This window comes from Didymosphaeria variabile (genome assembly GCF_027946475.1).
Source record: "Didymosphaeria variabile strain IMI 356815 chromosome Unknown scaffold_9, whole genome shotgun sequence".
NCBI lineage: Eukaryota > Fungi > Ascomycota > Dothideomycetes > Pleosporales > Didymosphaeriaceae > Didymosphaeria > Didymosphaeria variabile.
The window spans coordinates 1,795,440-1,821,567 of record NW_026611628.1 but is presented as its reverse complement, the minus strand read 5'-3'; the positions used below and the strand labels follow the sequence as shown (position 1 = coordinate 1,821,567).

The following is a 26,128-nucleotide window of genomic DNA, read 5'->3' as shown; positions in this document are numbered from 1 at the left end:
ATGGCGCCTGTGTCCCCCACCGTCGCCCGCAAGTCAAGCAAGGCTCGAGCTATCGGCGATGACCGTGCTCGTGTCACGAAGCAGAAGTCTGTGAAGCAAGCTCGCAAACCGAAGAACGGCTTGCTCGATGCTTCAATCCCTCACAATGCGACGCATCTTATGGAACTGTGAGTCTGCTTCGTACCCACATTCATAGACCATATTACTAAGCGAAGACCTCAGTGCGCAGCGTAACTCTACGCAGTCACCTCTCCTGCGTCTCGCTCCTGAGATTCGCAACACGATCTGGGAGTACGCAATCGGCGGATCCCGGATCCGAGTCTTCAGTGCCACTTACTTCGATCGTCCCAGTAAGCTTTCGTACTGGCCGTTTGATCCTTCCGGAGAACCCATCATGAAATCCGCTTTCCAATTGCACAAAGTGTGCCGGCAGGTCTACGCGGAGACGGCACCGCTCCTATACACTCTTAATATGTTCAGCTTCTACCATGTGAGTGACATGGACCGTTGGATCAAGCTTCGCCCGATTGGTCAGCTTCAGCTGATGACCTCCATCGAGGTCCCATTCCAATACTTTTCTTTGTACGATAGGGGCCTTCGGACGAAGTTTCGCAAGAAGTTTCCAAACATCAAGCGCATTAGTATTCAAGGGACCTATACTACTATCGAAAGTCGCAGGGAGGAAAGCAAGAAACGAGTCGTCAATATGGTCAAGCAGCGCGAGGGCGAGGACGTCGAGGTGCATGTGGTGTGGTATGTTCCCCCAGGACAGACGAATATTCCAGAATCATACACTAACAGACATTGCCATCTCCAGGCGGTAAGGCATGAGCAGTCCACTACTCTCCATCCATGGGAGCCTCTCTTTGCAATTCGTTTTTGTCTTGCAAGGTATAACAGCTGCAATTCGCGAAGATATGTCATGCATTGCGCTTGATCTAGTCCGACATTCGAAGGTGGATCATTTGAGGACTTATTGGATTGTACTTTTCCGTTACAAGACGTTGTCTGGTGTTATGAATTTGTTTTTACTTGAGAGTATAATTCGTCACTCCAAAGACGAGGATATGCATCAATGCCAGCTCTCTGCCAACGGGGCGTTGATGGAGAAGTCCTTCACCACGGGGCTGGAAATTGGTCTTGCGGAATTATTTGCAATAGAAAAGTGTTCTCATGTCATTTTTTTTTACCAATCTTACTTCTTTGTTACGTGGTGAATCTGACTCCAGAGTTCAATAGCCGCGGCACGGACACTGCAGGCCCGAAGGCGCATACTATGCTTGCAGTCTGCACGAGCAATTTCAAGGTGAGCCCCCGAATATCATCAAGCATGCTTTAAGTTGGTCCGGTTGGTGTTTTAGTCTAATGCCGCCGTGCTTTTACCTTCTCCGGCCCATTGTGCGCGCTATGTATAGTATACGTTCAGCCAGGGTCAGGTTCAACTTTGGTAGCAGCGGGACTGCTGATTATAAAGATTGAGGCCTAAGTAGTGAATTTAGGAGGTAGCATGTTGGGAGAGAATCTGATGGTGGGGTTTCACAAGTGTTAATATTCGGCTCACTGTTTGGGTACTTAGCGTGCCTGCCTTCCCAACAACGTCGACTAACATCCGCCCCTCACTTCTACAACTCTACTCACTCTGAACTCCAAACTACACCCCAGTGACGGCTCGACTACCGTCGACACGTCCTTCGTGGCCACGCTAGGTCTGCGGTTCGTGACACGGCTCTTGCGCCACTATGTCTGTGTCCCGCCGAGGCACGCCGCTAGAAAGCGAGACGACAGAGACTGGTTATGAAACTATGGTCGGGAAGGACGATGGCAAGATTACAACGCAGGACCTTCGTGGAAGTGGACCGACCGAGCTAGACATATCAGTAGTCAAGGAATCCAATGGCCTTCTGGATCCCACGCCACGGGGTCGCTATGTCGAAATGTAAGTAAATTCGGCGGATATTGAGAATTGAGCAAGGGATTAACAACAGCAGTGCTCAACGTAATCAAGAGACCTCCCCATTCCTTCGCCTCCCGCCTGAATTGCGGACAATAATCTATCGCCTTGTATGCGACGATTTCGAAGTCCGCGTGATGCGTGACGAGCGTCTCAGACAGGGCGCCCGTGCAGCATGGAGAATCGATTTCGACCCCTTCGACCCCGTCCATCAGTCCATCAGTTTCCTTCGCGTCTGCAGAGCTATATACGCTGAAGCACGTCTCATTCCATACGCTGAAGCACAATTCAGTTTAACATATAGCAACTCACAAGACCCGGTAGTACAGCATGTGCATCAGCGGTACGCGCTCCGACATTCGACGTTGCGTCGCTCTGCTGGCACTTTCGTCTTCCGTGGGGGTCCGCGGGAGCGTCTACCGGCGAGGATACTCCCTGTTCAGACCAACGCGATCACGACTGTCCAACTTGTCAATTCGATCAGGCCGACGCTTCGAACGTTGATGGAAGAGGTGGCGTGTCTGCCTGCCCTTAGGCAAATCAATTGGGTCGCTCGATGGGCGTACTTCACGTTCCTAGCGGACATGAAGCAGATCACTGCCATTCAAGAATCAGTAGGCAATTCGATCCAAGTTGTGATCAAGGTCACTCCAACACTGGAAGCAGGACTCCGCGACGGACTCGATGATCAACAGTGGGGGGTGGAAAAGAAGATCTCGGAACAACGTGCTGGTACTGTGCACATTGACTAGCCCTGAAAGTCAGTAGACCCGTTCGAGTGAGTGGCATCGATGCTACCGAACAATCAATACTGACGATCTATCGCAGTTCCTGGAAAAGCCACTATACATGAGAGAACCGTTGAGGGATATGGCATTTTGGGGTTACACTCGGAATACAGCGCTCCGAACTATTGGAGGTTCCAGCTACCTACAGTTGTTGTTTCCTGCAATCTGTGGCATGCATAGTCCCAAGGATGAAGGGAAGTCGAACAGTTCGAGACTACTCTAGCTTGTAGACTAGTGAATTGCAGGATCCTTTTTCAATGCGCAATGTGAGGAACTGAGTGAATAAGTGAACGCACGGATTATTTGTTGGCCCGGCAGCGGTTGCCGAAGTTCAACTGATTCACTTCCCTAACGTCTTCGCTTTCTTTGGCGTATATAAACCCCGCTCCCCTCACTCACGCTCCGCTCTACCACAGCTAGTGTTGTCTGTACTTGCCTTCATCTCTGCGTGACGAGTCGACAACATGGCGGGCTCTCATATTCAGCCGCAATGGCCTGTTAGTGAGTCCGAAGCAAGCCACCAACACTCCGAGCACGGATATGAGAGACTCAAGCTGGCCAGCGATGGCATGCTCGATCCAACGCCGCAGGGAAAATACGTGAGCCGGTAAGTACCGCAACATTGACTAGATATATGTTTCTAAGGCGATAGCAGCACGAAGCAAAACATGACCAAGTCGCCGCTCTTGCGCCTACCGCCCGAATTGCGCGCCACGATCTATCGATACGTCTTCACCGGTTGCTACGTCCAAGACCCCGATGGCAAGCGCTTTACGTCGAAGGACGTGGCACATCCGTCATTCCTTTCTGTATGCCGCAGCTTCTACGCTGAAGCCCGCTTCCTCCCTTTCACCAACGCTCGCTTTATCTTCGTGCCCTGGCACATCGGGTCTGCAGTCAAAGGAGTGCCCTACCAGCGGAACGGAGACAGATCGTATGATGTGTTCTTTAGAATGTTTATCGAGCAGCACGCACGTGAGGCACGCGTCTTCAAATACTCCGCTCAATCCGACAAGATTGCGACCTTGCAGATGCGCACCAGCCGAGTACCTTGTCTGGTTTCTTCAGGATTCGTGAAGGAGCTCAAATTCCTTCCCGGTCTCGAACAGATCATCCTGCGTCCAATTCGCCCGAGGAGTCAAATACCTTACAAGTTACTCCTCATTTTCGACGAACGGAAGTTTAGTGAGGTCCGGGGTGCCCTTGGGAGCTCAGTTCGAGTGGAATATGAAGGAGATGACTTACTAGAGTACGAGCTTCTGGATTGGGACCTTAAAGCCTGATATCTCTTTCGCGTCCCTGAGTCGGTTCGTAAAGAATGCATGCATAGGTAGATCACGGTCATGTGCTGTCATTCCTGACAGAAAGCTTTCAAAATGATGGAAGAGTCGGTCTTGATGATATAAATCAATGGTTTGGGTTCATACATGGTCGGTTGTTGAGGAGGAAGTCAATAGTGGACCAAAGCTACTTCTGATACTGCGCTTACTAGCAGTGCAAGACCTCTTCAGGTCGGTATACCATTATACACGTGCCAATGTCATAAGAAAAACAATGAAATATGGGAGTCGACAATCCTTCTGTGAGACATTCAATGCGAGAAACTGAACTCGCTTCATTGCGAGTGCTACTATCACGTGCTGTTGTGTGTCGGGAGCTGCGCGAACCATGGTTGGAGAGAACAAGCAGTCCGCGGTCTCCGAGCTACCTTTTTCAAGTCATAATCCCACCGGAATAACCTTCTCCTCGAACGCAGCCGCAACAAAGTTTGCGCCACACAGCAGGCAGGGATCATAGCGCCTGACTTATCTAATATGACTAGCGTGATCAGATTGATGCCGACAAAATGCGGACTTTGTTCCGCTCCACCACCTAATATTCCCGTAGACATGAGCCAGTTCTTTCTAACAGCCTGCTATTTTCCTTTAGCAGCTCTTTGAATTCATTTCGGCTGCCCTGCTTAGGCAAAAGCCTTATTGAATGTAAGGCAAAGACTGCAGGTGAGTCTGACTGACCCATATAGAGATCTCAGCTCTACTAACCATCGATTTCAGCGAGTATGGCTTCCTATCATTGCCAGATATGTGCAATGCCCATGTCTATTGCGCGAATTCGAACTCTGAACGACCCTCCAGATGCGGCCTGGAACTATGAAGGTCACAGTTATGTGGGCTTTGAGACGTTCCAAGACATCCATGGAAATCCTTTCTCAGATCAACATTGCGAGCAATGTACCACCCTAGATCGAACTCCAGCTACCTTGGACGTAGACATCAAGAACGCAGTCTCTGGCGGCCCTCTATGGCCAGATGAAGATGATGAAGATGGCGAGTGGCTACCGGAAGATGATTCGGACACGAGAAGCGAGATGCTAGAGTATGACACCGAAGCCAATTCTGACGTAGAACCATTGGACACACCACAATGCGATGACAAGGATGCAGATGGCGAGGACATTGATACTAACATACACAACGCCTTGCGTGAGCTGCATGCCCCTCCACAGCCGAGGCACCTTCCGCACGGTACCTTGCGCAACGGCTACATTTATAACAGAGGAAGAGGGGGGCCGCAATACCTTCGAGGTGTTCTAGAAAAACAAGCCTGCGGCTCGTACAGACTACCGTTAGAGCATATAGCGGCGCCTTCTTGCCAAAGCCTCCAGGGCATCAACGGTCATGTGCTAACCGCAGAACAAATGAAAGGTTGCCGTAACCACAGATTTCTACTAGCAAGACCCCTACATTGGCAAGGCGATGAAAGCGATAGCATCTTCGAAGATGGCAGTTTGTTCGTCTTGTCGGGCGAATCAAACGGGTCTTACATATCGCCTGTGGCTCCTTACGTCTATCCACCACGTTATGGTGTAGACCACGTATCCTGCTGGACACTGTATGTGAACGACGGATGTAACGTATGTGGGACACGCTTTGAGGCTATCTGTTTGCTGCGAGTGTTGACACCAGTCTAGGATTCTGATGGATGGCGACCGCTGCCGGTCCATTCATATTGTCTTGATATGTTTGCAAAAGTATCATATTGCCGACTTGGGAGAGTCGACTTGGATGGGGTCTGGCATTGGCGAGAGATGCAGTGCTCACCAGAGTCCTACAGTCTTACCAAGGATGATGTGCTGCCCTGTCCAGAGGTAGCTCGAGGGCGACAGGATTATGGCGGTCTGTGGTGCCATCAGCCGGGCGATGAGTGGCTGGTTGCAAATCCTGTAGAGGTTCCGGAGTCCTGCAGTTTGCTAGGAAGCTGCTTTACCTCTGTCGCCCTTGAGTGTACCACTCAGCATTCCCAAGCGCGCCTTCTTGGGCTACCAGCCGAGCTTATCGACCATGTTATATCCTTCCTTAAGGAAAGCGAGTTGAACGCAGTAGCAGCTACTTGCCGCAGGCTTCGCCTCCATACATATTCTTTTTTCAAAGCTCTTGCCGTTGAACATCTGGGCTGGTTGTGGGAGGTATTCGAAACAGAGCGATACCCAAGTTCACCAGATTGGCCAGTAACATGGGACCCCTGCAACCCCCCTGGCCTCGTTGTCCCAGACCTACCGTACGATCTTGCAAGCGAGGAGCAAGAGAACGCGCTCTGGGCACAGATTGTAAAAGATTACCCAGATATGGAAAGTGTTGGGAATGATGTGAAAGCATCCAATTCATCGCGCCGCGAGGCTATCCTTGACCCGTATCGGGCAAAGGTAGAGCAGTCGCTTCAAAAGTGGCGAGACTTTCGTGGGGGCGTAGCAGTCTGGATCTGCCGTCAACCTCGGGGCGAGGATCGAGTAGCACATGGTCTGGACTGGGCACGTTTGTGGCGTCTATTCAATCCTGATACAACCACAATGCCGGGTATACGCAACCGTGCGCGGATCTGGAAGGACTGCGAACGTATCCTAGACCACAATGTTCGCTTACGCGAGCCAGGTGCAATGGATGCTAAACGCGAAGAAGTGCGTGAGGTGCTATCTTATAATAGGGAGCAATGGTGGCATCATGCAATAGAAGCAAGGCATGACCCTCTCCACAATGGATTTTTGAGGCGAGTGTGGCAAAACGACTAAATTCTGCCTCAGGATCAAATGGCATGATATCCCATAAGGGTGGACGGGCCTTCTTATGGGGACGTTGTAGACCATCGGGCGCACTTGCAATGAGCGTGATCTTCTGACAAGACACCACGAAGGGGTCTTCCCCGTTGAGGATCGGCTCGAGATCACGCGCCTATTTCGTCCGAATTCGAGCAAGACCAGGGAAGAGATGCACTACGCTCTTGACTGGTCCGATCAAGCACACAAGAATCACAGGTATCGGCTATCATACGATAAAAGACATTCTAAGTAGTATATCCTCGACAGGATCGTGAGCAAATTCTGAACATATCGAATTTCATGTAGCCTTACATTTCAACCAGGCATTCACCGCAAAAAGATTTCTCACGATCATGCATGACCGGTCAGGATCTAAACAAGCTAGGCTGTTGATAGAATTCGTCGATCGTTACAGCTTGGACACACTCTCCAAGTTATGGTTTCATTTGTTTACATTCAGTCAACCTGCCACGCGCCTGCCTTCACCCCGGGGCCGTCCCCACTAGCGTGATGGTCACCTTCACCTACCTATAAAGCCAACTTGTGTTATCTCCACACCTTCCATTTTCTGCGCACCGCACCCTCAACACCATGGCGCACCCGCCTGCCGAAGTCGACGAAGGCGGAACATATGATGAGGATCGCGCGTCGCTCATAGTTACTCTCAAAGTTCGCACTGTCGTCAAAGAGAGTAACGGACTCCTTGACCCTACCCCGCGCGGCTACTGCAAAGCGATGTGAGCAAGACGCAGGATTTGGAGTATAGTCAACTAACGTTGAGCAGAACTCAACGAAACCACGAGAAATCTCCCCTGCTCAAACTTCCGCCGGAACTTCGCAATCGGATCTACGCGTACGTCTTCTGTAGCACAGATGTCAGGTACTATCGCTTCCACAGGAGCATCCACCATTGCGAAGTCGACTTTCTCCGCGCCTGTAGAAGCGTCTATGCGGAAGCAAGACTGATACCTTTTGTTGCTGGCCGATTCGATCTCTACTACCGCGATTTCTGGCCGTATAGGTTACCAGGAGTGCCCCTTCCGGTACCAACTACGAACCAGCTGCTCTCCGTTCAGCTCGAACGCATTACGGTTATACAAATACCCTTTCGTAATGCTCAGCCTGCAGATCTTATTAAAGACCTGAAACCCTTCGCTGGCCTCGAGAGGTGCATCCTCGAATTCCCCAGCCATTTCTCCGATTCGATCAAGTCGCTGGTCGAGGATCTTCAACAACGTGTTGGCGAGTCTGTCGAAGTGGTAGTTGAAGGTGGCGACGCACGATTGCAGTATCTCGAGAAAGTGGTACACGATGATTCAGAATGGTGGATGTAACCAATGACGATATCTAACTCGATGGTGCGGCATGAGGAGCCATAGAAGGCGTCAACGGAATCGAGAATGAAGCGCAGGGAACATGTACATGGTGAACCTTCACGGCGAAGCTAGATAGTCAACAACGGACTCGGCTCTGTCCGAACAGTATCTGCTTATTCATTGTCCGAATGAGCCAGGGAAATCCACACATGTGCTGCTCCTTACACCTCACGACATGTAGAAGAAAAATGCGATCTGTAAACCAATCTGTATGACCGTGCCATCCAGTAGGCATTACTCTGCTGCTATGTTACAAGTGACGCAAATTTCGCCGTTCAATTGATCAGCACCTCGTGCTTGCTTCGACGAGAGCAACTGCCTCTCACTTACCCTCGTACAGCCCGGGCACCTCTCACTCGAGCACGGGCAACCACGTCTGCCGCACCTGCTAGAAGTATTTAAACTAAACCCCACACCCCGCGATCTCCAAGCAACACCAACAAACAAACTTAAGCCTGACTCCACCGCCATGGCTGACCCTCACGCCGACGCACCCACGCCTGAGCTACGCGACTGCGACAACATGTCATCTGTTACCGGACATACAGCTGATGTGGCCACCGTGGTCAAGGAGAGCAACGGCTTGCTGGATCCAACACCCCGCGGCGAGTGTATTGCGATGTAAGTGAAGCAAGCAGACCTTCATACTGTATGGGTAGTTGCTCACACATCGTAGCTTCCAGCGTAACCACCAGAAGTCGCCCTTCCTTCGGCTTTCTGGTGAGATACGCAACATGATCTACGGTTACGTGTTCGACGATGTCTACGTCAATATCAAAATGGACATGATGGGCCAGACCTGGTGTTGGGCAGAGCTTGGCGTCATCATCAAGGGACATGAAGGCAAGTATTTGGACCTTCTCAGGTCCTGTCGCACGATATATGCCGAAACACGACTCATGCCTTTCGCTGGCGGTCTTCTCTGCTATGATGATCAAAAACCCAAATACGCTGAGATGTCTCGATTCGTAACCATGCTTCCTATCCAGCGGGATGCCATTTCCATGGTGGTAATATATTACGACGAGCCAACCCTGAGGAATGAGAATGACAAGGCGTTGGCATTCCTCGAAAAACATGCGAAATCTTTACCTGGGCTCAAGCGGATCGTTGTGAATTTGTTGGAGCCGAATTTCACGGACGAAGGTCTGGATACGGACAGGATAAGAGAGGTTGGCGAAGAGGCAGTCGGTCTGGTCCGCGAGGTCGTGGGCGACTCCTTCCAGATCCGATACCGATGTTTATTCTCTTGTTTTGAGAGTGATTTTTGAGAGTGATATAGCTTGGCATGATGACAGATAGGATGGATAAAAGTCTCAACACGCATCTGTGTTTGCGGCTGTAAAGTCCACGGACGACCAAAGAGGGACAGAAAAGAGAAGGCCTGCTCTACCTCGGGCAGAATCGATGAGTTCAAGGATGGTCCATGAGCGCGTTTTTCCCATAGCTGGCTTGATTTACGAGGAACACAAGTCAGCTTGTTCTGTCATCACGATTCATGGATGAAAAGAAATGCATTTGGTATCTATAATTTTCGCACTCATGCAAACAGCAGTACTCATGCCCTCGTGTGTCCCATCAGCCATTTCCATCATGGCGACTCAGCTTTTGCCCCCTAACGCCTTTCACGCTCAGTCATAATTCATGCATACGCCATCTCTCTTTTCTTGCACCCGTTCAAACACTGCCATTACCATTGCTAGCAAGCGCGTTGGTAATCTTAGGCCCAACAACCGCCTTCTCCAGCGCTTGCAGCACATCAGCCACAAGATCGGCCTCGTCCTCAATACCGCAGCTAACGCGGACGAGATCGTCAAATACGCCCGCGGCCTCGCGTTGCTCGCGCGGGATGCCGCCGTGCGTCATCGCACTCGGCACCTCAACGAGGGACTCGATGCCGCCCAGCGACTCAGCAAGCGTGTAGATCTTGGTAGCCTGGCAAAATCGCTCTGCCGCCTCGTGGCCGCCACGGATGCGGAACGAGAGCATGCCGCCGCCCATGCCATCGCGGTGCTGCTTCTGTGTCACAGCGTATTGCGGGTGCGAGGGAAGGCCGGGGTAATTGACTGCGATGATGTTCGGGGAGTTCTTGAGCGCGTTTGCGACGCCGGTCGCGTTCTTGGTGGCTTCGCGCGCGCGGAGATGCAGGGTCTTGAGACCGCGGTGGGCGAGCCAGCAGTCGAATGCTGAGGGGACGGCACCGAGGGCATTCTGGAGGAAGGAGAGGCGGTCGTAGACGTCTTGCGAGTTGAATGCCGCGGCGCCCATAACCACATCGGAGTGGCCGTTGATGTACTTTGTCACGGAGTGTACCACGATGTCTGCGCCATGGTCGAGCGGGTTCTGCACATAGGGCGAGAGGAAGGTGTTGTCCACCACCACAAGAATGCCATGCTGATGCGCGATTGTGGCGACCTTCCTAATGTCCACAAGCGTCAGGGTGGGGTTGGAGGGTGACTCGATCCAAATCAATTTCGTCTCGGGGGTGATGAGCTGGGCGATGTCGATTTCGATGCTGGGACTGAAGGTGACTTTGACGTCGTGGGTGAGCGCGACCTTGGTGAAGTAGCGGTGCGTGCCACCGTAGACATCTGAGACTGAAATAACGTGGGAGCCAGCGGCGAGAGACTGGAGGATGTTCGCTGTGGTCGCAGAGCCGGAAGAAAAGGCGAGGGCAAAACGAGCATGTTCAAGAGCGGCAATCGCACGTTCGAAGTTGTCCCTGACTTTAGTGTCAGCCTTCGCAGCTCAAGAAGTTCAATATTCAAAGCATACCTGTTCGGATTCGAAGATCTTGAGTACTCATACTGACCAACTGGCTTTCCTACGCTGGTCTGCGCAAATGTGGTGGAAAGTGAGATCTGCTGAGATTAGCGAATGTCGCAATATTCTATATCGGGGACAGTAGATCTGGAGTTCGTATTCTAAGCGTAGCGAACCGGATCAATCACGTGAATGTTCCTATCGTCCGCGTACAGAAATTGACACCAATCTTGCTGCCCAAGGTGTACGCACCGGCTCAATGACTGCGCCCGTCACTGGATCATGCGGACTCCCAGCATGTACGGCCAAAGTTCCAAACCTGTGCACGGGAGAGGGTGCCCGCGGTGGAGTTTCGATCGGGTGTTCGGCAAGCGTCATGATTACGGTGATCGTCTCTGGGGTTGCTGATTGCTTCGAAATGCTCAAGAAAAACTCAACAAGGAGTTGAGTTCACGACGTACAGTATATCAGAAAAGTACGAGCTCGGCGTAGATACTGACGTCTATCGATAAGTAGTCGGAGCGCTAGTATCTTCGGACCGTTCCCTTTGTTGCGACGATGGCGCGAATCTACGACGGCGTGCTCGTTGATGCTGGAGAAGCGGGAACGTACGGAGTATGACTCCATGACGCTGGCTTTTAACGCCTCTTATATAAGACTTCGTATGGGCGTACGGCATCTGTGCGGCCTGAATGTGTAATGGTATGCTGAGCAATTCCATAGAGGATGCGCTGCACGGTTTCGCCGTCTTGCCGCAGACCCATCGGAGCTTAGCTCGGATGGTGCCATTTAATTCTCCGACGCCTTGCAGCGGCTTTGGTGATCAACGGCTCGTTGCGCCGAGGCACAAGCGCCCTTCGAGAAGCCTCTCTTGTCTCGTTTGGTATTGGTGCTATCGTGTGTAATGGAGTTACATGGCACGGCATCTTTGCTGTTGTGAGCGGCTTACAAAACAATGCACAGAGAGAGCTTCGGTGATCATTGGAACAGTCATTACTTCCTAACTTCTGTAGCTACAATGGAATCATGATGGTGCCGAAAGTCTCTGTCTATAGTATGCTCTCTAAAAACGTAGTGTGGTATCTTAACACACCGACTACGCCGACTACACCGACAATGCTTGCGTCTTCACGGCCCGGGCATGCATGTGCTTTTATACCCAAGATGTTTTGCAAATCCGAAGTGTTTGCGCCTTCCTGAATGAGATTTCAGTGCATTTCACTCCGGCGCCGGCTTCTTTGCTGGCTCCTCACTGCGACTCTTGACCCTAGTCCAGCCGTTTACTCCCCTCTTGCGCTCATCGCCCGCCTCAGCTTCCGCGATAGTTGACAGATTCTCCACGATGCTCTTTCCATCACCTTCGCGATGTCGCTTTCCAACCATGACCGGATCATCTTTGATTGCGTTCTCCATGTCTGCCCACTCTTTCGGGTCCAGGTTATCCCAGTCCTTGGTCTGTTCCTCCGCGTACAAGAAGCTTTTCAGCTGGTCGTTCAGCTTCCACGGAGTTACTTTCCAATCTCCAAGTCGATCTACGTTCTCACCATCAAGAGCGAATGAATGGGACGTTGAGCAGGAGACTTCGCCAAGTCCTACAGGCGTCTTTTTCGATGCATTCGAGCTGGACTTCGACTGTGGTATATCTTTGTCAAGTGGATTTTCCGGGCGTTGAGGATTCCAAGTCACTCGTTGCTTGAGTAAACGGTGAAGGTTTTTGCCCATATCGCACGCACCCTCCCATGTCGCAATCTCATCTTTCATACCCTGTGATCGACAAAGCCAGGCGACATTGTAGCCAAGATGAGCGACGGCTTCTATGAAAGTTGCATAGGCCGCTTTATCTTCTTCGCGCAGGTGAGGGAGCGACCGATCAAGATAGAGCACCATGGCCCTCGGCATAGGTGCACCATCTAAAGTACGAGAGGCTTCCGGGCTGTTGCTGGACGAGTGTGACGGGGTCAGGCCTGGAAAAGGAGCTTTCTTGCCTTCCCATGATTCCTCAGGGCTGGTTATGGTGGGATGTGGATAGTCTTTGTGCGGAAGTGTGATTTCGGACGGCAGACGGAGACCGAGATAGGCCGTGACGCGGATGAGGAGTTGCGTGACAGCAAGTAGAGATGCTGAAACTTCATCCGGCGGAGCGTCTGAGCGAAGTCAGTAGACAGTCTTGGAATAGTATCACAATGTAGCTTAGCCTTACCGTTGAGCTCCAGCAAGTCCCAGATCCTAACATGTCTACCTGATTTTGATAACGTTCGATGTCGATCTATATCAGGGCCCATGTAGAATGTCTCCTTGATCTCACCGTCCTTCGTTCTACGCTTTATCGACTTCAGCCCCGCAATATCAGCCGCCGAGTTGACAAGATAGGATCGCATTTCCATCGTGGATGCGTGAACCTTGTCGGACTCATATCCCAGGCGCTTGATACTCTGCTGTATCTTGTCACGTTCGTTGGCTCGGCGCACGTCTACGTCGTGAGTGGCGGAAGAGATATCAGATCTTCGTAAGGCCGTCTGCCGGCGCTTTTCCGCAAGCTTCTTCCGTGCATCATCAATCTGCCGTCGAAGCAGCTCAGCCTGCTCGTTGATCAAAGCGGTTCGCTCTTCGATTTCCGCGGTTTCAGCTCGGGTTCGCTGTATCTCGATGTGGTTGGTGCATTCTTGACGGTCCACGAGCAAGCCGCCCTTCGAGTCCTGAAGCGAAACGTACCTAGAGGTGGCCACCCGTTAGCATCATACACCAACTGTGGGAAGCTCGAGACGCGCTGCTTAGATACAGTAGCGCAAGGGATGTCTACTTACTGGCTCTCTTTGTCTTCCAAACCCTCAACAACGGCTCTGACATGCTTCGCATATGTGTCGCCAACAACCAGTTCCTGTGCGAGTTCGCCGCGGGCTTTCTCTAGGAAGGTGCGGGCACAAGTAACACAGTGCAGTGCACCCTCCCTGCCACAGATATCACACTCCATGGTGTTGTGTTTTATGTTATGTTCCCACCTCTCGATCTCTCGGGTTCTTGTGGGTCCGGTACGCAGTTGAGGATCATGTTGAGCGGGTACGCGCCGTAGGAGGTACTATATAGGCAGACAGGTCGCCTCAGGAATGCGCTAATCTGGATGGTGTTTGTTGAGGCCAACGCGCGGAGCCAACATGAGGCTCAGAAAGATGTAGAGTCCAAGGTGGTGAATGTCGGAAAGGCACCGGAAGACGACGAGATGTCAGGCACCCGCGAGGTGTGACGCAACTGGACGCACCTGCCCGCTACACATCGCGCTAAGTGCTTACAGCATAGCGTCACACGTGAACCATTCCAGGTCGCTCCTACTCATTCACGATTTCTCTGTGAGTAGAATATTTCACTTAGCCGACGCTTCAAAGATGTACAACGCGTCACAAGCATCTGTCTACTCAGAAGGTTGACTACCGTAAACGGCACACCGACCAATGCTACCTCTAGAATCTGAGTCCTCCATCCCACTACCAGGCGTGCAACAACACTCTCCCTTCTTCACCTCCGTCATTTCCGTCCTCTGATTTCAGCTTCCTGTTCGATATGCCAGATGCAAAAGGTGACGAAACTCTCGAGGCCAAGCCGGCTGAAAACGCGCATACCGCAGAAGAGACGCGTGCCCCCAGCATACCCAAGGGCTCTACTGAAGAGGCACGCCCGCCTTCCGCCCAACACGCTCAGCAAACTCCAGAAGTAGACAACCTCGAGTCCAGCGACATTGAAGAGGAAGAGAGTGACGTCGATCCTGCAGATGAAATTGAGGCTTTCGACTGGGATGAGCTTCACGAGCGCTACCACCGGGCCATAGGCACCGCGACGGAGCAAGAACAGGAGTTGCTGCACGAGTTCGCTCAGCTTATGGATGTACCGTAGACACAGACTTGCAAGACTATCCAAGGAGCTAACAACGACCGTAGTTCTTCAAGGTCTGGGCCGACGCTGGCGCCAACCAAGAGTCTGATCGCACTTTCCTTCGGTATGCAAACGCTCCGTTACTTGTGGCTTCTAGATCCGTGAAGCTTACAATCACCCTAGCCTCCGCACACGCATGACCTATGTTCAGAACTCCGAGCAGAAGCTAGAAAAAACGCGGCAACACTGTAAGGTCCTGATGCAGCCTTCTCTGTGCATGATTTAACGTGAGCAGACGTCGGGGTCGTTCAAGCATTCGAGAGTGCGCTTGATCTCCTTCGAAGCTCTGGCTTTGGCGGTTGATGCTCATCAACCCAGGAGCCATTTTCCTCAATCATCAATCGACTTTCCGATCAGACCCGACGAGCAACGCTTCGCAGGGACGATCATTGTTGGCATCCCCACATTCGGCGCGAGCACGCGTAATGAGGGAGGCCTCGCCCTTGAATTGTGGGAGGCATCTTATGCGATGCAACATCATGTAGGGAAATGCTGGGCCTGCCCAGCCCGATATCGGAGATGCTTCGGGACATGTCTTCGGATCGAATACAGATACCCGAACACATATCGAATGCAGATCAGATTAGCATAATCTAAAACATATGACCCATCACTTTTAGTACAAGCGTAGTGACGCGATTCACGACCAGCAGCGAGGAACCCGAACTTCATTCGCATCGTCCCATTGATTGCTCTACTTTCACCCATGTCTATCCCATATGTCACCAATGTCGGCGAGCCGTCAACGCAAGGCTGCAGCCATATAAGCTAAAAACCATCTATCTTCGCACCAATATAGAAAACATATTCACAAACCACCACATGTGATGCCGATGCAAGCTAACGGAGTAGTTGAGTGTTGAGGGCGAGCGGAAACATGCACGCTGAGATGCAGGACGTAATGCAGAGATTGTCTACAAGAGCGGGTTGGAGCGGTACTCGGGGACGACGCCGTTGGTCTGCGACTTCTCGGCCTGGTTCTCGGTCTCGAGCTCGTTGTCGACCGAGTCATCTTGCTCGGCGAGCCACTTTTCGGCTTCGAGGGCGGCGATGCAGCCGGAGCCTAGTTTCGAATTAGCCAACATCCATGTAGTTTCCGATTTCATAGAGTAGTAACTGACCTGCGCTCGTGATAGCTTGCCTATATCGCTTGTCCTGGACATCGCCGGCCGCGAAAACACCCTCTACACTAGTGGTACAGCGTCCAGGCTCAGTGATCAGATAGCCGTCCTCGTCCATATCAAGTTGGTCCTTGAAGAGTGCAGTCGCAGGATCGTGGCCAACGGCGTAGAACAATCCCTTGGCTTCGATGGTCTGCTCCTCTTTGGTGACGTTGTTCTTGATGACGAGCTGCGTCATGAGACCATTCTTTTTCTCCTCGCCCTGGATCTCCACCCCGCTGGTGTTGTACTTGATGTCGATCTTCGGGTGCGTTGTCAGTCGTCGCGCGTTGGTCCTGCTCGCCCGCAGCTTGTCTCTTCGCACCAACACGGTGACCTTCTTCGCCTTCTTGGTGAGGTAAAGTGCCTCCTCTACCGCAGAGTCACCACCGCCGATAACGACGAGAGGTTGGTCGCGGAACATAGGCAAGGAGCCGTCGCAGACTGCGCAGGCGGACACGCCATTGCCCCAGAATTTTGACTCGCCAGGGAGGTCCAGTCTGCGAGCCTTTGCGCCGGTTGCGATGATGAGGGGAATCGGCCGTGTGCTCCTCCTCTTCGATTTCCTCATCGTCACCCATAGGGTGTAACCAGTACTTGAAGGGTTTCGCCTTGAGGTCGACTTTCGCAACGGTTTGGGAGATGATCTCGGTGCCGCAGGCTTCGGACTGCTCGCGCATTTGGTCCTGGGTTATGTCAGCGGGGTAACTCTAAAGTCGCACGGCAACAATACACACCATGAGCTTCCCACCCTGGATCATCTTGAAGCCAGGGAAGTTCTCTACTTCATCGGTGGTGGTCAATTGACCACCAGCTGCAATTCCGAGCGCGAGGAAGCCCTCGTACATGACGGCTGGTGCATGTTAGCAGGTTTCATAAAGCATAGTTGGGCTAGAATTACGCTTTAGGTCGGCTCGCGCAGCATAGATGGCTGCAGTGTGGCCCGCAGGGCCCGAGCTACATGCAAGTCAGCAATGGCGCCTGTACAATATCATCCTGACTGGGTTGTAGTGGGGCACGCGAGAGCGCGGAAGTGAGAACGAGACAACGAGGCGCGTCGGACTTACCCAATGACTGCAAATCGCGTTAGCAAAGCTCAGGTATTGTGCACAAGGGTAAAACTTACTGACTACTCTCGAATGCATCCTCCGCACGTCTACCTGAGTTGTTGAGCTCTGCTTTGAAGCAGAAGATAGCCCCGCGGTGGGTGTCGCGCGCTGGTTCGACGCGGCGGCGGCGATGGGCACGGAGAAGAGGTTTAGGAAACGGGTAGAGGTCGCGCGGCGGAAAGCGGAGGCGAACACTTTGGCGGTCGTGGTGTTTTCGGCGCGGGCGTATGGGAGTGAGAAGGTCTCGGCCTTTAGATGTAGGCTTGCAAGCGGCGTTGGCGGCGGCGCAAAGGCTTAAGAAGGACGACTGGCGCAGAAAGCACTGGAACAAGATATTTCAGCGGGAGCTATGCTATCGGCGAAGTTCTGGTCGAGATTCGGATGTGTGATTTCGGATGACAGGTCGTCTGGCGGAGGGGCGCAACGACTGGGTCTTAATACCGATTGATTAATATAGCGTGTGCCGGCGAGATGGTATGACGGAAGAGTAATAGAATCTCCTCACACACAGGTACTTCTAGAGGTACAGCGCAAGCACGGAGTGTAGATGATGGCAGAAGTTGAAAATGTGCTAAGCTAGAGCGCGACCGGAGTCGGGCAGGGCAGGGCCGCACGCGATTGCGATTTGCGAGCAAGTCCAGGGTTCATCAGATTTCTAAGACCTTGCAGCCGAGACTCACCACCCGGCCCACAGCAACCCACCACCGGCCGCGTCGCCTGCCTTGCTGCGGATAACGTTTGCAATGTGTACTCGCCTGTTGCGGCTGTTTGAAAAGCTACGGACATCATGTGTCACGCCGCGGACACCGCAATGACTGCTCAGACTTCGTAACGACATCTAGAGTCTTACAAAGACAAAATGCGCACGTCCTGCGTCATGCCTCGGCAGACCGATCCTCGCCGCATTGCCTAATCCTCCGCGCCTGGACGCTTCCTCAAGTTTTCAATGCCGTACAGGAGGTCTCGAAGTGCTTTTGCTTTGTCGTCGGCTGTACCTCGAATTTCTTCACCCGCAGTACTCAAATCCTGCTCTTCATCTGGGACGGTCTGGCCGAACCCTTCGAGCGCCTCTGCTAGGGTCCTGTCGTGCTCCCACTCTCCTGAGTTGTTGCGACACAGGTACTGTAGCCGTGACGTCCCCTACGATTGATTAGCTATGTTCGAACCAAAAAGTGCATGCTCTTGCTTACCGGCTCCTGGCGAACTTCTTGCGTGGAACCTGGCTTGTGCACATGATCGATCGAGACTGCCGCTGTGACACGGCCTCCATCCACTTCAATGAATGACAGATCGAGCACATTACCGTCTAAGGGCAGCACCTTTCCTGCTCCTGAAGAACCACCAAGCTTGAAGCTCAGGAGCGCTGGAACGCCCTCGCAGGCTACTAGGACCTCATCGACCTGTGATGCATTAAAATTTGTGTAGCGAATGAAGACGTGGAGCTGCACACCTCTTGCGCACTATTTGGAACCGACCATATGCGAGATACAGCAACCTTGAAGTCCGTAGCTCCAGCTTGAAATGGGTGTCCTTTGTAGTGCTCGAGTATGGGTCCTTGGAGAGGTAGCTTTTCTAAAAGGCGGAATGACAGCCAGTCCCAGACGTACAGGTACGGGCCTCCACCACCGGAGACTAGACGTCCTGCTTTTGCGAAGCAGACGCGGCTGACGAACTCCTCGTGGCCCTGGCAGAATCCTTCAATAATGTGGGCCTGCGGTATTCCACGAGACACACGAATATGCTCGTCTCGATCTGCAGTGAGTATGTAGCTACGAGAGCCAACCTTGGTACATGCGATGTCTGTGAGCATAGAGACGTGGCCTATTATAAGTTGATGCTTGAACTTTGGCGTTTCTTTCACCTGCTTTTTTCCTTTCTCGGCTTGTTTCAGCTGTTCTTCTAAGGCTTTGCGGTTCCTCCCAGAGTGCACTGTGAGAACACTGGCAGAGGGTGCGAACTTCTTCTGCTCGTCGTTAGGCTCTAAGATAACCCCCTGTTCGTCTTCAGGAGATGGCAATAGAGGCAGAGAATAAACATCCCCGAACTTGTCCGCGCACAGAATTGTAGTATCATCTGCGGTCAATGTAATCGAGGAAGGGCGTTTCGCCATGCATCTGGGAGAGTCAGTTGTCTGGCACTGCTAGAGGCAATGTGCCCACCTACCTCTGACTCAATTGCTCCAAACGGCATTGATCATCAATCTGAAAGACTCGAATACACTTGTCCTCCGCAGTCACCGCAACAAGATGTTGGCCGTCTTGTGTGGTCTTCAAATGTGATATATTTGGTTTGGGTTCTGTCACGGGCGTGAGTTTGACCCGTTTTCCAGGCGGGCCTTCGTGTTCACCCTCAAGGGCAGGTTCCTGACTGGTTTAGTTCCCAGAGTTGACTTTAAAGATGTAAAATGAAACTAGGAATACAAAAACTTTATGGAGACGCTCATAACGCACCTTCACTTCAGGCGTGGGAATTTCCGGGCTCCAATGTGATGCAGCGCCAGTAGAAGATTGCACTACGAGTTCCGAGCCAGTCGCACCGAAGAGCAGCCACCCATTACCAACAGCCGCAGATCGCGTACACGCCGCAAGGCATTGGTATGGTAACGTCATTTTCGTTAATCCTCTACAGTCACCAACGGTGCTCGAAGAAGTTCTCAGATATCAGTCTAGCTGCATGCAGCGTTAGGGCCCTCGCCTAGATGCACGGGCCTCGCTCCCACGCCGATTTTTGTTTCCTCACTCGCGACTTCCTTCGACCTCATCAAACCACGAAATCGCAATAAGTCCTTAAAGATCCTATTGTGTCAACTCGATCATAATGGGGGGCAAGAAAGAAAACAAGGTCGCTTACTTCGAAAAGCTCAAGGACCTCCTCGAGGAATACAAGAGCATCTTCATCGTCACCGTCGACAATGTCTCTTCCCAGCAGATGCACGAGATCCGCCAGTCGCTCCGTGGCGAGGGTGTCGTCCTTATGGGCAAGAACACCATGGTCCGCCGCGCTCTGAAGGGCTTCATCAACGACTTCCCCGAGTACGAGCGTCTCCTCCCGCACGTCAAGGGTCCGTATTCTCCGCAAGTCTATTTGCGCGCTTCCGCAACTAACGCATTGCAGGCAACGTTGGCTTCGTCTTCACCAACTGCGACCTCAAGGAGATCCGTGAGAAGATCCTCTCCAACCGTGTCGCCGCCCCCGCCCGTGCCGGTGCCCTCGCTCCCGGTGATGTCTTCGTTCCTGCCGGAAACACGTAAGGATAATGTCCCGAAGCGCACAATGTAGATACTGACATCGCGTAGCGGTATGGAGCCCGGTAAGACCTCTTTCTTCCAGGCCCTCGGTGTCCCCACCAAGATTGCCCGTGGTACCATCGAAATTACCACCGACCTCAAGCTCATTGAGGCTGGTAACAAGGTCGGTGCCTCCGAGGCTACCCTCCTTAACTTGTTGAACATCTCTCCCTTCACCTACGGTATGGGTATTTCGCAGATCTACGACAACGGCCAGACTTTCGATAGCTCCGTCTTGGACATTGAGGAGTCCCAGCTGCTCAAGGCTTTCTCTTCTGCCATCAGCACCATTGCCTCTATCTCCCTGGCTGTCAACTACCCCACTCTGCCCTCCGTCATGCACTCCGTTGTCAACTCCTACAAGAAGGTCATCTCTGTTGCCATTGAGACCGAGTACGAGTGGGAGGAGATCAAGGAGCTCAAGGACCGCATTGCCAACCCTGACGCATACGCCGCCGCTGCCCCTGCCGCTGGCGGTGCCGCCGGTGGTGACGATGCCGCCCCGGCCGCCGAGGAGAAGAAGGAGGAGGAAGATGAGGAGGACTCTGACGCTGACATGGGCTTCGGCCTGTTCGACTAAGCTATCGCTTTCGACGATGGCGCTGCTTGATAGATACCAACGTGACCACTGCATGTGGCATACGGCTTTATGAGCTAGGACAGTCAACGATAACATGAAAAGATGAAACCTCGAAGTAGCAGTCTAGCATTGGGTGGTGCTTACAATCACAGGCACAGCGATACATCACTCCGTCCAATGTAAGCATATCTCCCTTTCTTCTGCTCCATTCGCGATGATTATACATTTTTAACCCTGAGATCTTCCGATGAAGATTAAAAAACGCAACACTCTAATTTTTTCATGAGCCCTTTGTCATACTTTATTTCACGAGAAGCCTCTACCATTTCAAAGCTAACAATGGTTTCAGATATCAACACCGCCCTATGCCCCGCATACCTTAACTTTCCAACACCATGCTTTGCCTTATGCTCTTGAGCCAGTCCCCTTTCCGATGTCTATCCTGACCCATAATATCTTCACCGAAGGTTTTCCGCCCAAACTCCTACACACGCTCTCACTCTGCACATTCCCCAGATAAACGTCCGCGTGTGCCCAAGCATCCCCTACCTCGTCAACAGCAAGCCCAGGCGCATGCTCCATGAAAATCTTCACGGCCACTGCTTTGGCAATACCCTTCCCTCTCCACTCAGGCTCCGTGTGCAGCGTTGTCAGTGACCCGTCCAATCCTAGAAATGTCCATGCCACGGGTCTATCCGTAGATCTTTCAAAAACACCCACACTTTTCAGACTCATCAATGTTCGCGTTGTCCGCGGTATGGACGTGCGTGTCTGCACAATTGCCATATCCGTTTCGCGCATCTCGCCCCAGCGCAGTTCCTCGGGCAAGTCTTTCGTACGTGGTAAATCAGATACTTTGAACCAGAATTTATTCAATTCCGCTTCAGGCCCTGGGAACTCTTTACACAGTATGCCCGCTTCCGCCAACACTTTGACAACTTGCTGGTGGCAGGCACCCAGCGTGACGACAGTCGGAATGAGCAGATGTCGCATGTACAGCCCCGGGCCTGGTGGATATTTTGCATCTGGTCCTCGTTGCGGAAACTCTTGCTCATGCTGCCTTGCCAGCTCGAGCGCAGGCTCGCTCTCCGGGTGCAAAGGCGGAATCGGTAGACGACTCATATAGTCTATCAACGACAACACTGCTTTTCTACACTCCGGGCAGAATTCTTGGTCTCCCTTCTTCTGATCTGGTGACGTATAGTGCTCGGGAATCTCTCCAGTAGTGAAGATCCAGAGTTCTGTTTCGGGGCGCATGGACCGGTCGAAGTAAGCTGCGGCCCAGCATCGTGGTAGATTTTCGGTGGTGGTGTTGGGAGGGAAGGAAGCAAGTACGTGAGCATCTTTCGTGCGGTTCGGGTGTTTGGTGCGGTAGGAGAGGCTTATGCTGTGGGGAAGGGTGGATTTTAGAGCAGCTTGGAGGGTGGAGGATGCGGGGTGTTCGTAGACTTGCATCTTGTGTTCGACTGGATCTAGTCAAGCGAAGTCATGTACCGATACTGATTCTTTAGAAGAAAACAGAAATCGAAAAGACCTGAGAATTCGACGATATGTTGTTGAGTCACGTTGCAAAGCTCTTTCCTATTTGAGTTTAGGAAGGTGAGATGACTAATGATCACTTGTCTTCTGTGTGCTGTCTCTCTTCCGCTTCATCTTTCACATTGGGAGGTGACATTGCCTCCCGTTCTTTCATGTATGCTTTACCCGTTGCTTGCAGGGTATAACTAATTAATATACTCAACGCTGTTCTTCATGAGTGCAGATGTGACCGGACCAACCTTATCATCACCGGGGGATGACTTGAATCTCGGTGACGATCCCAACGGAATAAGATATATACACCACCGCTAAAGCTTCAATTGAAAGCAGCTAAACAGGTTTGTGAGCACAGGTCTTGAATGACGGGCCACAGGTAGCAATGCATCGTCGACGTGAAAGTTTCACACAATATCGTGAGGACCATATACGACGACTTCGTAGCCATTGCTTCCATCAAATGGTGCTAGACTACGGAAAAGGAACCGATGATAGTATCCCATGCGCTATCTCATGGCAGCTTGGCCTCGGGTCGTCAGCCTACTGGCCGGTCAATTCGTGGGTTTTCAGTGCCGCCGCCTACCTAAAAAGCTCAGCTACTTGGGTTGTTCTTACGGTTTCAGAGTCCTAGAAGAAGCAAGCTAAACATGGGTTCCTGGCCGTCTTACCCTCGAGGGGGCTTGTATGTCAGGTTGTTCATTTGCTCGCTCTCATCTTGGCGCTGCACCTCGAACCCTGCGCTGAGTATGCCTGCTAGTAGACATCTGACAGGTTGAGGCTGAACAGAACGGCATCATTTCCCTACTCGGGTCCAGGCAGGTTTTACTTAGGCAACGTGCCTGTTTTGCGCCAAAGCGTTGAGTGTAGCTTCCGGACATCTATCACGCCATCCGTTCGTATTCTCGCATGTGAGCTGAAACCTTTCACACCACACGACAGGTTCAAACGGAATTCGATGTTACTCTGCGGCACCGCCTTTAGCGTTTGTTCGGGTGCAGGATAACTATGGTAGCGCAGGGCCCACTAGCCACAAGATCTCCGTCATGGATCCCCGCAACCCGTCAATTTCCCCGCTGCATTCCTGATCGACCACTTCCACTTCATGTGGCTGGTAGGAAACGCAGTATGTACTACAATAATTGGTGCTATGTACCAAACAGTTTCAAACTCAACACGGACTTGCTGGACATCTTTCAATTACGTTTCCCTAACATCACATGATTCATACACCAATACCTCAATGCATCCGCGTGCTTGTCTTGAAGAGGCTGGTCAACTGCACGCAATCTTAGGTCATGCAGGGCTATCTATGAAAAACGCATACGGTGATTGGCCACGTCAGCACTTGAGAAGCATCGCCTGACGACTACCACCAATCACAACCTTGTCCATACCTCCGGCGTCGCCCACAGCAATTCTCCTACCACCCCAAATGAGTACAAACGAATACACAATCGGAGCTCGGAGCGCGACGCTCTTTCGGATCCCCGATGAGCCCGCTGGTAACACCATAGACTATGAGGTCCCCTTAATAGGCTGCCTTGTTCACGCGAGCCAGGCTTGCAAACGCTCTTATAGTTCTTCGCGAAGGAGAAAAAGGTCTATACACTCGCTGATACTGAGCAAGGTCGGGAAACATGGCACAGCCAGGCGCCCCCTTGTTGCCTTCATGGTTTAAACCATCACTTCTTCCGCTTGCGCTTGTAGTCGCCGTCGTGCTGAGAGTACGTATCTCGATTTCCATTGGACGGCTTGTACTTACTTATGCAGTTTGCCTACGTTGCTGCAACTTCCCCAACACGGAGTCTTCCAGGTCCGTGGCATACACGATTTACCCACCTGCGCCTCAAGCGCGCTGTCATGACTGGCCAGCGATCGTTCTACATCCACTCTTTACACGAGAAGTACGGACCCATGGTTCGTATCTCCCCAACGGAAGTCGCAGTAGCAGACCTCGACGCGTTTCGTGAGATCCACAAGATCGGTACCAAGTATCTCAAGAGCGAATGGTATCAGCAACTTGCAAATTTCCCGAAGGCAGGAATCTTCACTATGATCGACCCACGTGAACACGGCCCCAGAAGGAAGCTTTTGTCGCGTTCCTTCAGCCGGTCTTATCTTCTCGAGCATTGGGAATCGACTGTACGTGAAAAGGTTGTCCTTTGCGTCTCACAAATCAAGAAAGATGCTACTAAGGATGTTGCCGATGTGTACCACTGGTGGATGCTACTGGCTTCAGATGTCACTGCTCATCTCGCTTTTGGCGAATCCTTCAACATGTTGCAGACCGGCCAAGTATGTATTTCCAATGCAACGTGCATCAAGGAAGACTGACGTTATATCTAGGCCAACGAGTTCATACGGGTATTGAAGAAGCTCATCATGGCCGCTGGCATTATGGTTGAGGCCCCAATCCTTCGCCTCTTCCGTTTCGTTCCTATTCCCGCAGTCCAAGAGATTTTCAACTGCAATGAATACATCTTCAGAGGAGCCGACCGCGCCGTGGAACTCGCCCGCTCTCGCTCGGGCGAGAAGAACGTCTTTGCCAAAGTTATAGAAGACAGCGAGAAAGAAGGCGAAGGCACGATCGACGACATGGATGTCAGAATCGAAGCCAGTAATGTCATCATAGCCGGAACTGATACGACAGGTGTAACCATGACTTATCTCACCTGGGCTGTGCTTCAACGGCCAGGGCTGCAGAAGGCTCTGGAAGAGGAGGTTGCACAACTTCCTGAAAGATTCACAGAAAATGACCTCCTCGACCTCCCGCTTTTGAACGCGGTTATCGAGGAAACACACCGCTTGTACGGTGCTGCACCTAGTAGTTTGCCTCGTATTGTTCCGCAGGGCGGGAGCCAACTAGGAGGCTACTACATTCCGCAAGGGACGACAGTCAGCACGCAAGCATACACTTTCCATCGCGATGGCAAAATATGGTCCGACCCACTCACGTAAGTCTACTACCGCTTCATAATCATCTCCCCACCATCTCCTCCCGCCATACTAATACCCACCCAGCTTCAACCCCTACCGCTGGATCGCTTCCAAAGAGGGTGGGCCCGCGGAAGCCAATTCTCCTGATGCCAAACTTGCCTTCCACCCCTTCGGCGTGGGCGCCCGGTCGTGCGTTGGCATCCACCTCGCACGCATGGAACTGCGGTACGCAACTGCGTTCTTTTTCCGCGAGTGTAAGGGAATCAAGCTGGGTGCGAGGACGACACCCGAGACGATGGAGTTTGAGAATTTCTTTTTGGTGACACCGAAGAGTCATCGTTGTGAGATTACTTACAGGAAGGACCAGATGCTGGGGCAGTAGAACAATTAGGATCATTTCTTGGGGTTGGAAGGGTACTGCCACGATGCATGGGGAAAGGGGTTTGAGGGCCGTGCCTTAATAATTATATCCATTGATGAGGAATAGTGTGATTGATTGACTGTTTTCGTGCTATTTGTCTTCAAATGTTTGCACATGAAGGATGCTGCAACAATACATGTGGCGAACCGCGACAACAAGTTGAAAGTGATACAGTTTGGTACACTGTGTAATCTTAGGATGAG

The 26,128-nt window shown here is 52.0% G+C and overlaps 13 protein-coding genes across 13 annotated transcripts; 8 read left to right on the top strand and 5 right to left on the bottom strand.

The window, feature by feature from the left end:
• Positions 1-824, top strand: N0V89_011934 (uncharacterized protein; the record flags this gene model as incomplete). Its single annotated transcript, XM_056220660.1, has 3 exons — positions 1-167; positions 223-753; positions 818-824. The coding sequence occupies 3 exons, from the start codon at positions 1-3 to the stop codon at positions 822-824; spliced, it is 705 nt and encodes a 234-aa protein (XP_056065963.1).
• A 915-nt stretch (positions 825-1,739) lies between these two features.
• N0V89_011933 (uncharacterized protein) lies at positions 1,740-2,703 on the top strand (the record flags this gene model as incomplete). The annotated part of the gene is made up of 2 exons (XM_056220659.1): positions 1,740-1,936; positions 1,989-2,703. The coding sequence occupies 2 exons, from the start codon at positions 1,740-1,742 to the stop codon at positions 2,701-2,703; spliced, it is 912 nt and encodes a 303-aa protein (XP_056065962.1).
• Positions 2,704-3,203: 500 nt separating this feature from the next.
• Positions 3,204-4,022, top strand: N0V89_011932 (uncharacterized protein; the record flags this gene model as incomplete). The annotated part of the gene is made up of 2 exons (XM_056220658.1): positions 3,204-3,346; positions 3,395-4,022. The coding sequence occupies 2 exons, from the start codon at positions 3,204-3,206 to the stop codon at positions 4,020-4,022; spliced, it is 771 nt and encodes a 256-aa protein (XP_056065961.1).
• Positions 4,023-7,423: 3,401 nt separating this feature from the next.
• Positions 7,424-8,166, top strand: N0V89_011931 (uncharacterized protein; the record flags this gene model as incomplete). The annotated part of the gene is made up of 3 exons (XM_056220657.1): positions 7,424-7,569; positions 7,617-7,712; positions 7,773-8,166. The coding sequence occupies 3 exons, from the start codon at positions 7,424-7,426 to the stop codon at positions 8,164-8,166; spliced, it is 636 nt and encodes a 211-aa protein (XP_056065960.1).
• Positions 8,167-8,677: 511 nt separating this feature from the next.
• N0V89_011930 (uncharacterized protein) lies at positions 8,678-9,479 on the top strand (the record flags this gene model as incomplete). The annotated part of the gene is made up of 2 exons (XM_056220656.1): positions 8,678-8,829; positions 8,885-9,479. 2 exons carry the CDS (start codon positions 8,678-8,680, stop codon positions 9,477-9,479), a joined length of 747 nt encoding a protein of 248 aa, XP_056065959.1.
• A 406-nt stretch (positions 9,480-9,885) lies between these two features.
• Positions 9,886-11,349, bottom strand: CYS3 (cystathionine gamma-lyase cys3; the record flags this gene model as incomplete). Its single annotated transcript, XM_056220655.1, has 3 exons — positions 9,886-10,930; positions 10,984-11,069; positions 11,224-11,349. The coding sequence occupies 3 exons, from the start codon at positions 11,347-11,349 to the stop codon at positions 9,886-9,888; spliced, it is 1,257 nt and encodes a 418-aa protein (XP_056065958.1).
• Positions 11,350-12,189: 840 nt separating this feature from the next.
• On the bottom strand, positions 12,190-13,942 carry N0V89_011928 (uncharacterized protein; the record flags this gene model as incomplete). The annotated part of the gene is made up of 3 exons (XM_056220654.1): positions 12,190-13,115; positions 13,172-13,683; positions 13,776-13,942. The coding sequence occupies 3 exons, from the start codon at positions 13,940-13,942 to the stop codon at positions 12,190-12,192; spliced, it is 1,605 nt and encodes a 534-aa protein (XP_056065957.1).
• A 584-nt stretch (positions 13,943-14,526) lies between these two features.
• On the top strand, positions 14,527-15,121 carry N0V89_011927 (uncharacterized protein; the record flags this gene model as incomplete). The annotated part of the gene is made up of 3 exons (XM_056220653.1): positions 14,527-14,847; positions 14,901-14,959; positions 15,019-15,121. 3 exons carry the CDS (start codon positions 14,527-14,529, stop codon positions 15,119-15,121), a joined length of 483 nt encoding a protein of 160 aa, XP_056065956.1.
• Positions 15,122-15,809: 688 nt separating this feature from the next.
• On the bottom strand, positions 15,810-16,903 carry TRR1 (thioredoxin-disulfide reductase; the record flags this gene model as incomplete). The annotated part of the gene is made up of 4 exons (XM_056220652.1): positions 15,810-15,958; positions 16,017-16,621; positions 16,647-16,741; positions 16,793-16,903. 4 exons carry the CDS (start codon positions 16,901-16,903, stop codon positions 15,810-15,812), a joined length of 960 nt encoding a protein of 319 aa, XP_056065955.1.
• A 1,170-nt stretch (positions 16,904-18,073) lies between these two features.
• On the bottom strand, positions 18,074-19,773 carry TRM82 (tRNA (guanine-N(7)-)-methyltransferase non-catalytic subunit trm82; the record flags this gene model as incomplete). The annotated part of the gene is made up of 5 exons (XM_056220651.1): positions 18,074-18,304; positions 18,355-18,564; positions 18,615-19,278; positions 19,328-19,527; positions 19,615-19,773. The coding sequence occupies 5 exons, from the start codon at positions 19,771-19,773 to the stop codon at positions 18,074-18,076; spliced, it is 1,464 nt and encodes a 487-aa protein (XP_056065954.1).
• A 208-nt stretch (positions 19,774-19,981) lies between these two features.
• Positions 19,982-21,031, top strand: RPP0 (ribosomal protein P0 (A0) (L10E); the record flags this gene model as incomplete). Its single annotated transcript, XM_056220650.1, has 3 exons — positions 19,982-20,225; positions 20,279-20,411; positions 20,461-21,031. The coding sequence occupies 3 exons, from the start codon at positions 19,982-19,984 to the stop codon at positions 21,029-21,031; spliced, it is 948 nt and encodes a 315-aa protein (XP_056065953.1).
• A 405-nt stretch (positions 21,032-21,436) lies between these two features.
• N0V89_011923 (uncharacterized protein) lies at positions 21,437-22,486 on the bottom strand (the record flags this gene model as incomplete). The annotated part of the gene is made up of 1 exon (XM_056220649.1): positions 21,437-22,486. The coding sequence occupies one exon, from the start codon at positions 22,484-22,486 to the stop codon at positions 21,437-21,439; it is 1,050 nt and encodes a 349-aa protein (XP_056065952.1).
• Positions 22,487-24,427: 1,941 nt separating this feature from the next.
• N0V89_011922 (uncharacterized protein) lies at positions 24,428-25,886 on the top strand (the record flags this gene model as incomplete). The annotated part of the gene is made up of 3 exons (XM_056220648.1): positions 24,428-24,862; positions 24,914-25,521; positions 25,589-25,886. 3 exons carry the CDS (start codon positions 24,428-24,430, stop codon positions 25,884-25,886), a joined length of 1,341 nt encoding a protein of 446 aa, XP_056065951.1.
• Positions 25,887-26,128: the final 242 nt, after the last annotated feature.